Source organism: Chrysochloris asiatica, unplaced genomic scaffold, assembly GCF_000296735.1.
Source record: "Chrysochloris asiatica unplaced genomic scaffold, ChrAsi1.0 scaffold00013, whole genome shotgun sequence".
Taxonomy (NCBI): Eukaryota; Metazoa; Chordata; class Mammalia; order Afrosoricida; family Chrysochloridae; genus Chrysochloris; species Chrysochloris asiatica.
Genome location: NW_006408531.1, coordinates 3,287,748 through 3,299,004, shown reverse-complemented (window position 1 = coordinate 3,299,004; position 11,257 = coordinate 3,287,748). Strand labels below are relative to the sequence as shown.

The 11,257-nt window shown below is 42.5% G+C and overlaps 1 protein-coding gene across 1 annotated transcript in view; it reads right to left on the bottom strand.

The window, feature by feature from the left end:
* Positions 1-2,029: 2,029 nt before the first annotated feature.
* The window catches only part of ADAT2 (adenosine deaminase, tRNA-specific 2), a 25,359-nt gene continuing 16,131 nt past the window's right edge, over positions 2,030-11,257 (bottom strand). The window contains exons 4-6 of the mRNA XM_006834611.1: positions 8,835-8,941; positions 2,173-2,245; positions 2,030-2,073 (exon numbers count right to left, since the gene is read on the bottom strand). Of these exons, the coding sequence (XP_006834674.1) occupies positions 2,030-2,073; positions 2,173-2,245; positions 8,835-8,941 (224 nt within the window). The remainder of the gene's footprint in view (positions 2,074-2,172; positions 2,246-8,834; positions 8,942-11,257) is intronic.

Sequence of the window (11,257 nt, the reverse complement as noted above, 5' to 3'; positions counted from 1 at the left end):
TGGGTTTGAATCACCAACTTTGTGGTTAGCCATCAGTCCTGATCCTGTAGCGCCACCCCAGGAGCCCTAGAGGAGTGCATTGTTGCTTTTGGTAAATGCAGTCAAGTCAGTTCTGACTCATAGTGACCTTCTATAGGATTTCTGGGAAGTGCCTGGTGGGCTTGAACCACTGACCTTTGGTTAGCAGTCTGACTAAGCACCATTTACCCAGTAAATAGGAAAGGTTTAAAAAAAAAACAAAAAGGAAGGAGCCCTGGTGGTGCTGTAGGATAAGCACTAGACTGCTAACTGCAGGGTCAGTGGTTCAAACCTGCGAGCTGCTCCACAGGAGAAAGATGAGGCTGTCTGCCCATACAGATTAACAGTCTCAGAAAACCTATATAGGGTCACTGTGAAGCAGAATCTACTCCATGACAGTGCAACCATACAAAGGAAAGTTTCCAGGTTGTTGTCCTCCAAATAATTTCCAAGGAAATTATATGAAGACCATAAACATCATGAAGTCAGCTTGCAGAAGCATTCAGAGCCAGAAATGCATCATGATCAACTGCAAAAAAGGAATAAACTAGTTAAAGTACTAAAATTTAATGAGAAGTAGGTGAAATTGAAAATACGGTGCATGTAATATTATTGTAGATTTCAAGTCATGCATATTCTTTTCCATAAAACTTCTCAGAAGCAATTAAAAACACGCATGCACAAAACCAAGCAATTATAAGTCTTCTGAAGCATGTAACTGCGATTAGCTGCTACTCTCAGCAATATAAAAATACTTTCACCACAATTACATTCCAGCCTGTAATGTAATTCAAAACAAACAAGTCAGAGACATCGCTCAAATAGCAGAACCAACAAATACAGATGCTTTGCATCAAGGAAAAGACTCCACTAAAGCAATGCACATGAGCTCGGGCCTGGAGCGGGCTTTCTAGTGGAGCAGCAGCGCCCTCTCCTGGGCAGAGATGCACCCTGCGCCCCCGCGCTCATCTGAAAAACTGCATTTTTCATCAGAGCCAATCTTCCCCTCAGTCCCAGAGCATGAAAGTCAGGACTCCCTACAGCCGACGCCCCTTCTAGTGCCGTGGTCACGTTCTTAAAATTTTATAATTCTCTGGATTTTTAACAAAAACAAACAACAGAATTCAATTTCAGATTAAATAGACCATTCTATTTAACAATTCTACAGAACATTACCACCACCAGTTGGAATTGCCAGTCCCTTTACCCTGTAATTCTTTTTCTTTTTACATTTATTCTTACATCCTCCCACATACTATACAACTTACAATATTCACTGTCCGTGGCTGGAAGCGACAACGGAAGTCCCACGAGGGAAGGAGATTTATCCCCTGGCCCCAGGATTGTGCTCAAAAAACAAATAAATCATTCCATTTAGGATTCAATATTTTATTTTTTAAATGATTCATCTTCAAAGAAGGCATAAGTAAAAAAGGTCTTATTACAACAATAACAAAGGTCTTATTACAACAATAGCCCTTAAAAATGGGTGTAAACGGATGATTTTCTTGAAATGCTTTATGAAAGCAAAAATCTCTTCTAAGGGCCATATGTAAATGCGAGAATGCTTCAACAAGTTCCTGAAAATATGGAATCGAAAGACAATGGAATTTTTCTACAAACATTCATAAACCATTCAGAATCCGGCTGCCCTGGTCACGTGGCCAGCCGTGTGGCATCCCCCAGTCCCATCACGCATCCCGCCACGCACCACGCACAACGGTTTGGCAGGAAGGGCATGCAGGACTTGCTAATTTCTGAAACCTCAAATATTCTTTCCCCACCCCCACCCCTTAAAATGCTCTTTGAGCCGCGTGGGAAAGTTAATAGCAGTTTCCAATAGTTGGATGTTGGGCTAATTTGTTCCCTTCACAGAGCCAATGAGGAGAGACCGGTGTCCCACCGATTAACGACAATCTGTCAACATGTGATTCAGTGTCGGTAGCAGCATTCAGTCCTAGAACTTCACCACCCAGGCCACTTTGGGGCAGCTGCCTTGCATGGAAAAAGTTCACGATTTCTGGCATTCTTTTTTTCGAACTTTCGATTTTGGAGCTGTGGAGAGAAAGGGAGAGAATGAAGAGAGGGCCCATACCAGACTCTTGTCCACTGGTGTTTGAAGAGATACATTATACACCGTAGGAAAGAACTCACCATTTGGATTTTCTTGTTTGTAGAAGATCTTCAACATTTCCACCGCTTCCTCAGCCCGATACCCAGGGATGCACTGAGGAAACAAACAGGTGAGAACACAGGCCTAAAAAACATGTGTCCCATTCCACAAAACCAGCAACACAGACACAAGAACTGTGTTAACAGACTTCAGATAATGTTCATACACTTTGGGGATCTCAGTAACAAGGATGTTGTTGTTGTGAAGTGCTGTCGAGTCGGTTCCGACCTATAGCAACCCTGTGTAGGGTTTCCGAGGAGCAGCTGGTGAGCTTGAACTGCCAACCTTGCAGTTCAAACGGCTTTGCAGTCTGGCGCATGAACCCACAGTGTCACTCCAGGATAAGGAGGTACATTTCTAAAAGAATAGGTATACTATACCTCAATCAGCTATCACTCTCAATCAACTAAATATTAATTAGTAGAGTTACCATGTGGTTTTAGGTAAGGTGCTCAAACTCTGCCTGAGTTTCCTTGTGTGCACCATAAATAATCAGAGCAGGTACTTCTAAGGGATTTTATGAGGGGTCAGTCAGATACCAACACCAACCCAAATCCACTGCTGTTGAGTTCATTCTTAGTCAGCGTGACCCTATAGGATACAGTACAACTGTCCCATTGAGTTTCTGTAATCAATCTCATGGTCAGCAGTTCAAACCTACCAGCTTTTTCTCAGGAGAAAGATGAGGCTTTCTGCTCCCTTAAAGATTTACAATGTCAGAAACCCTGTACAGGGTCGCTATGAGTCGGAACCAACTCCACAGCACATAACAACATCAACAATCTTTACGAAATGCAGACTGTCACATTTTTCTCCCACAGAGCAGCTGTAGAGTTCAAACCAACCTTTCAGTTAGCAGCTGAACACTTAACCATTGCATGAACAGCGTCCTCAAATAAAAAAAGACTTGTAAAATAGTAGGCACACGCTAAGTGCTCATTAAACATTGTTATTGTTGTTAAATGCCCTCAAGTCCGTTCCTACTCATAGTGAGTCTGCATAGGGTTTCTCAGGATCAGCTGGTAGGTCTAAACTGCCTCCTGTAGTTCACAGTCTAGTGCTGAACCTACAGTAAGCACCACACTGTTGTTGTTGTTGGTGGTGTACCATGGAGTCGGTTCCAACTCAGTGACCCTATATAAGGTTTCTTAGGTGATAAATCTTTACAGGAACAGAAAAGAAAAGCCTCATCTTTCTCCAGTGGAACAGTGGTAGTTTCAAACTGCTAACCTTGGGGTTAAAAGCCTGACTCGTAACCATTACGCTACCACAGTTCCTTACAGCACCACACTGTTGTTAAGTTGTTAAGTGCCGTCAAGTCGATTCCGACCCATAGCGACCCTGTATAGGGTTTCCAAGGAGCAGCTGGTGCGCTTGAACCGCCGACCTTGCAGTTCAAATGGCTTTACAGTCTGACGCATTAACCCACAACACCATACCAGGACTCCACACTATAGCACCACACTAGCTACTTCTATTTGCTATTATTGAGAGGTTGGTTAGCCATTCATTCAGTGGTCCGTGCTATAGAGCCAAGATTGGCAAACTGCAGCTGGTAGGATAAACCCAGTCCCCAGCTAAGAATGATGAGTTAAGAATGATTGATCTATATCTCTTTAAAGAGTTGTTAAAAACATACAACACAAATACAGAACACACAAGGGCAACTGTAAGTGGCCCACAAAGGCTAACACATTTGCTATCTGGTTCTTTATAGAAACAATTTATCTGGCTCCTCCTAGAGGAAAACATTTAAAATAAAATTTAAGTGTTCAACTTGGTCTATCCTTGGGACTAACTGGAGAGAAGAAATCAATAAATGTGAAAGAAGAAATAAGAAATTATGACATTATATAAAATAATCTGGAGGTGAAACGAATTTGCCTTAAATCTAGGTAAGAACCAAGAGCTGAAGAGAGCATCTCAGACAAAGAGGAAACAGAAACATGGGTTGTATGTGAGAACACCAGCTGATTGGGGGTTGGGTGATTACCAAGGGAGTGTAAAGGAAGTCCTGGTGTGGTGCTGTGGGGTAAGCACTGGACTGCTAACCACAAAGTCAGTGGTTCAAACCCACCAGCTTCTCAGAAACTCTATCCAGGGTTGCTATAGTCGGAGCCGACTTGATGTGTGGCGCTGCGGGTTAATGCGCTGGACTGCAAAGTCAATTTGAACCACAAGGTCAGCAGTTCAAGTTCACCAGCTGCTCGTCAGAAATCCTATACAGGGTCGCTATGAGTCGGAACCAACTCCATGGCACTTAACAACAACAATTAAAAAAAGAGAAATTAAAGAGCTAAAATGATGTCAAAATATTTGGGGCCTTGAGGGCTAGTCAGAAGAGTCTGGATGTCTGTCAGGTGAACGAATGGCAGACTGTGTGGAGAGTCTAGGAAGGCTGAAAGGGGGAGCTCGGAGTGGCAGCTCAGCAAGCCTGCATCAGCCGTCTTCATCCGAACAAGTAACTTTCCTGCCATCCTAAATCCCAGGTAAGCAGCTCCCCTGGTCCTCCCTGAGGAGGAACACCCCAGACTCACTTCGGTGGCTCTCATTTCCTCACTGGCTTGTGCTCCCAGGACTCCATGAAAGCTGATATCCCAACAGGTCCCAATTTACCAGAACATTGGTCTCTTTTCCATCAGACTCAGTTGTAGTGACTATTGGCCACACTTGCTTCCTTTTAGAATGCTCTGCTCTCGCCTTCCTTGGCTTTTAGAGTACCTCACGGTATGACCATCATCCCTCAGTCCTGTCTGCTGGCTCCTCTTCCTGGTGCAGTAAGTGGATCCTACTCTCTCTCCAGAGGCAAGCACAAAGAACTATCCTCTCAAATGGAATTAGAGCAGTGGTTCTCAACTTGGCAGCCTGCTGGAATTGCTCCGGGCTCACTCCTCACGTTTGAATTTGGTGGGTCTGAGGTGGGGCCCTACATGGGCATGCTTCAGAGCTCTGCAGATAATGCTCATGTGTACTCAGGGGTGAGAGGTTCAGAAGGACACCGTCTGTCTGTCATCTCTCACATTCCATGGTCATATTTTCAAGTATCCATATAGCTCAAATTTGAGGCTTTCATAAAAGATACATATATTTCTTAAAATGACCAATAAAAAACAGGTAACCAACTTCTTTGAGAAGAACCATTCTAAAGTCTACTCTATGGGACTTAATGTAGCTTATAATATATTTTTTTTAAATCCATTACTATCGATTCAATTTCAACTGATTGAGACATACCCTCACAGGACATGGTGACCCTCATGAGTTCCAACTCATAGGACAGAGTAGAACTGACTGATGAGTTCGACTCTTTATTGAAACAGACTGCCACCTATTTCTCTCACAAAGTAGCTGGTGGGTTCAAACCATCAACCTTTCGATGAGCAGCTGATCATGTAATGACAAAGTTCCTGCTTATAATACAGCATTTTTTTAAAGTCTATACTTCTGCAATAAGAAAACAGAATTCCTTTCCCTATTCCCATCCAGCCAAATAAGAAGACATAATATCCAGAAGTCTAGAGTACCACGTTTGCCCGTACTATCTCAGAACACCTCAAAAAATATCATTTGGCATTAAAACTAAAGACCTGGTTTCAACCCCTGGCCGTCAGTTTTTGATTGTTCAGCCAATCTGGTTGGTAGGCATTGCAAGTGGCGTTTCTTTTGGGTATGGGCAGGACAGCTCTGTGCAGAGACAGGTCAGAGATGGATGTGTCCATGTACTCACATCACCACTGTGTCTCTGGGACATGTTCCCCTCTTCTCTGACTTCCACATTCTGCCCAGCAGCCTTGAGGAATATTTAGAGCTTTCTCATAAAGAAGCATATGACCAGGCATTCCCTTGCAAAGACGCACATAAGCAAAACTGGAGCCAGTCACAGGAGCAACTGGAAAAACCAAATCAGCCTTATAGATGTTTTCAATAACCAAGCTAACTGCACCACTTACTCGCTCCTCCCATCAATCTCTTCTCTGCCACGTTCAAGGTCATTTATTCGCAAATGCACCCAAGTATTAGGAAAGCTCGTATCCAGCTGGGAAAACTCAAGATAGAAGATTTCATAAAACTTGCTCTCAGTGGGATTCTGCCAAATTTAGCCCTTCCAGGTCCTCAGCGTCTTCTGCTAAGACCTGAGGTCTTTGAAGCAACATGCCCAGCATTTGCTAATTTTTTTTGCTTTTTAAAAGCATAATGTTTTTAGGACTAATCTTACATTTTGGAGAGAAAAAAATCAAGCCCGTTTATTTTTTAAATGGACTGGGTCCACAGAACAACCTCTGAAGGAAATTCAGCCAGACGAATAAGAAACAGATATTTCTAATGTTCATAGCCTTCACAATAAAAATGTTGGGAGAAGAAGCAAGATTAAAAAGCAAAGTAGAATGTCTAAGAGAAGGCTAAAGAAATGTGGATTCTTGGATCTGGAGAAAATTTCAAGATTAAAAAATCTGGGAAAAATATAGTGATTAATTACTAAACTAGTAAACAAGTCGACCCCAACTCCTAATGATCCCAAATGTATCAGAGTAGAACTGCATGCGCACCACAGGGCTTGCGAAGGTTGATGTTTCAGAAGGAGACCACTAGGTCTTTCTTCCAGTGCCTCTGGGATTCAAACCTCTGACCTTTCGTTTAGCAGCCAAGCATGTTATACCACCCAGGGACTCCTGATTGATTGCTAGACACCACAAATCGTATGTGGCAATCAAGCACAAAGCTTTAATCTGTGCAGAAAGAGTGTTCACTGTAAAGTGTCTCTTTAGTCATTGACAGAGGTCACAATTCAGGTGAAATCGGTATAGTGTGGAGCTGGTGTTATGATTGAACTGTGTCCCCCAAACATGTGTCAGCTTGGCTGGGCCATGATTCTCATTATGATGTAATTATCCTCCATTTGGGGATATGATCACCCTATGTGTTCTAAATCTTACCCTCTATTATGAAGGAACTCTGGTAGCGTAGTGGTTACGAATCAGGCTGTGAACTGCAAGGTCAGCAGTTCAAAACTACCAGCTGTTCTACGGGAGAAAGATGAGGCTTTCTGCTCCTGTAAAGATTTTCAGCCTCGGAAACCTTGTACAGGGTCGCTATGGGTCAGAATCGACTCCACGGCACATAACAACAACAATTATGTTAGTGCAGGCCCGGCGTAGCGCTGTGGGTTCATGCACTGCACTGCAAAGTTAATTTGAACCACAAGGTCAGCAGTTCAAGCTCACCAGCTGCTCCTCGGAAACCCTATACAGGTTTGCTATGGGTCAGAATCGACTCAACATGATGTTAGTGAAGGAGCTGTAGTAGCATAGCAGTTACTGGTAGCATAGTGGTTATGCGTCAGGCTGCTAACCTCAGGGTCAGCAGTTCAAAACTGCCAGCTGTTCTGTGGGAGAAAGACGAGGCTTTCTGCTCCCATAAAGACTTACAGCCTCAGAAACCCTATACAGGATTGCTATGAGTCTGACCCGACTCTACAGCACATCACTACCCATCCATGATGTAAGTGAGGCAGGATTAGGGGCTGTATAGTTAATGAGGCAGAATACGATCTACAGAATTAGGTTGTATCTGGAATCAATCTCTTCTGAATATAACAAGCAGACACTGGAGGAACCTCAGTACCAGCCAGAAAGAAGAGCTGGAAATGGAGCACATCCCTTGGACCAGGGGCCTGTGCTTTAAAACTGTCAGACCCAAAGATTGATGATGAGGACCTTCCCCAGAGCAGACAGAGAGAAAGCCTTTCCCTGGAGCTGGCTGGCACCCTGGCATCAGCTCCTAGCCTCCTAAACAGAGAGATTAAAAAGCTCCTGTGTGGGAAAGCCATTCACTTGTATTTGTTATACAGGCACGAGATGAATCCCAGCAGCTGGTAACACTCATTGAATGAAAACATCAATAGTGCTGTATCTTTGCGCATTAAGGTACCGGTGAAAATGTTCAGGGGGTACTTGGGAAGGCAGGTAACTCCTGCAGGATAGCTTCTGTTAATTAAGAAACCTCAGCACTCATCTAGAAACTATCAACTGTAGTCTTTTTTCAGTTTCATTGTTGAAAAGTATACTCCACAAAATATACACCAATTGAACACTTTCTACAGGTTTATTTAGTGGTATCATCAAGCTATGTGACGATTCTCCCTTCCTTTGCCAAACTCTTCCTCACCTGTTGACATAAACTCACTGTCCCTACACTTCAAGTTGTCATTGTCCAGTTCATCCCATGCCATTCGTTCTTTAAAAGAGACAATGCTCAGACATTAATTACTAATTAAGCTAAATTGTTGTACAGTTAGAAGACTTTAGTATATTTTTGGTCTAAGGTTGAAAGGGGATCTCAGAACTAACAGTTTCAGGGGTTCAAGAGTCTTCAAAGGCTGCAGAAATTCTGGATTTCATGAGAATTGAGTGTTCCACATGTCCCCCACCTTTTCATCAGTATTTGTTTTCAGAATCTTTGATCAAAGCATTCGGTAATTATTACCTGTAGTTTTACACTAAAACTTAAATGACCTTGGCCAGAGGTCCTAGGATTCTGTTCAGTCCTGCCATGGTTACTTGGTACCTACTGACCACACACTACTTATAAGACCATTTAAAAAATCATTAGAAAGAAAGACAAAGCATCAGCAGTTCACCCTTACCTGAAATGGCTCCCCTGTATGTGGCAGATCAGCAGAGGCAACATTCAGAACTGAGCCGCATCCACCAAACCGCTCATTCCGACAGCCGTATACAACCAGTGGGATTTCTAAGGAAGAATTAAGGACCTGGGCAGTTTATGTATTTATCAAGGTAAGAACATGGGAGGTTTATTCCAGCCATCCTGAAAAGGAAAGCTCATGCCTACTCTGGAAAATAATTCAGCTTTGCCTTCCTCTTAAAGGTCATATCCAGTTCCACAGAAGAGAATGGTTTAAAGTGTTTAGAGATAAACATCTCTAAAAAAATTCACCAGCAGGTGAACATGTAGTTGTGAAATGCTCACAGTTCAGTGTGCTCAGAATCATTTTCTCAGAGTCATCAGAGGACTAGAACTACAAAGGAGGCAGAAATTGAACCCAGGGATTTTTCAAAATAACAAAGTACCCTCTGTTCTTTTCCCCAATAAAACATAACCTGTTCCCCTCCTCCCCTCAAATCATAGACTAAAGCTGAACCACTCTGTGAGCCACGATGGCAAGGGGGAACTTCAACAATGACCCTCAAGCCCTGCTCCTGGCCCCCAGCATCTCTAAGACAGATAGAAAATTCACAAATCTCTGATCTCCCCATCATACGAAGAAGTTGGTGTTCTTAAGTGCCATCGAGTCGGTTCTGACTCATAACAACCCTATATAGGGTTTCTGAGGAGCAGCTGGAGGGTTTGAACTATTGGCTTGGAGTTATCAGTCTAGTGCTTATCTTACAGCACCACACCAGGAGTTCAAATGAGAACTGTTGTTGTTGTTAAGTGTCATTGGGTCAGTTCCGACCCATAGCGACCCTGTGATGTGATGTGCCAAGCCAGGATCCAGACTCCTGCTGTTCCATCTCCCACACTTTACTGTCCAGATATGGAGATAGCGAATCATGAAGAAAACAGTTCACGATAAAAGCACATCAGTGTCTAAGGCTTGGCTTTGCCTGTGCGTAGTATTTGAGGGAAACGGATGACTCATTTTACACCCTAGGTGGTAAACCAATTTGAAGGTTATTCTATTTTCAATTCACTTCAGTCTAGTGGGTAAACTGACAGTTATCTCCCTAGAAGACTCCCAGCTGTGGTGGCTTGTTTGCTGGCTTCCCCTTAACCTTGTCCAGCCTCTTTACAATGCCTTGATGCACACAGCTAGCCCTCAGAAGAAAACAATGGGCCATGTTCTCTAGTCCAAGTAGGATGTTCTCTATGACTCAGTTTCCTCATCTGTAAAATGAGAATTATAATACTTCACAATATAACTATGAAATTTAATGTGCTAATACAGATAAAAATGCTTCAAATGTATGCAAGCAGAGAGAATAAATGCAACAAATATTGGCATTTAAAAATTGTATTTAGCTTAATACTGATAAACTAAGTACTACTTAAATGCATAATTGCCTTTGGAATTAGAATAACATGTGATGAGAGATAAATCTCATATAGTCTTCAAAAGTCCACAAGCTAGCAGGAAAAGAAGAATGAAGACAGCTGATATCAGACACAGTACTGTCTGACTAGCAAACAGGACTTGAATGCAGAGTTCATGGGCCATGTATTCAATCAGGAAAACAAACAGCAAGTTTACCCATTTATTCAGCAACCAAGCAGTGCACCCCAACTTACAAGTAAGTATGGTTCATGTTTAAAAAAAGAAGAACTGGTTTTGGTTCTAAATTTCCCAATAATAGGCTGTGGCACTGTGGGGCTAATGCGTCAGACTGTAAAGTCATTTGAACTGCAAGGTTGGTGGTTCAAGCTCACCAGCTACTCCTTGGAAATCCTATACAGGGTCGCTATGGATCGGAATCTACTTGACAGCACTTAACAACAACAACAACAGTCACTGGTAAAGATATTTCAATTCTCAAGGTTCAAGTTGTTTTTCTATTAAGTAGAAGTTTGATCTTTTAGGATTCATCCCTACATCTAAAGTGAGTGAATTTAGGATTCTAGTTTACTATAATTCCCCATTTATAAATCTCTAATATTCTTGCAGTAAAAAAAGTATTCATAGGCATACAGCAAAACAATAACTTGAAAGATAGGCAACTATGAAACTGAGTTTCTGAATTTTCAAATAACTTTTTTCAAAAGATCTTTAGTAGCTAACCTGTTCCCCTCAGTATTTGTGTTGCTTACTCTACGCAAAACTGTGGTACGTTGAACTTACTTGACATTGCTTTTATGTCTAATGTCTTCTTAATGTCAAACAAGGAGTGGGTGGTGGTGGTGGTGGTGGTTATGTGCCATGGAGTCGATTCCAACTCATAGCGACCCTGTACAGGGTTTCCAAGGCTGTAAATCTTTATGGGAGCAGAACGCCTCATCTTTCTCCCAAGGAGTGGGTTGTTGTTGTTGTCAGGTGCCATCGAGTCGGAACCG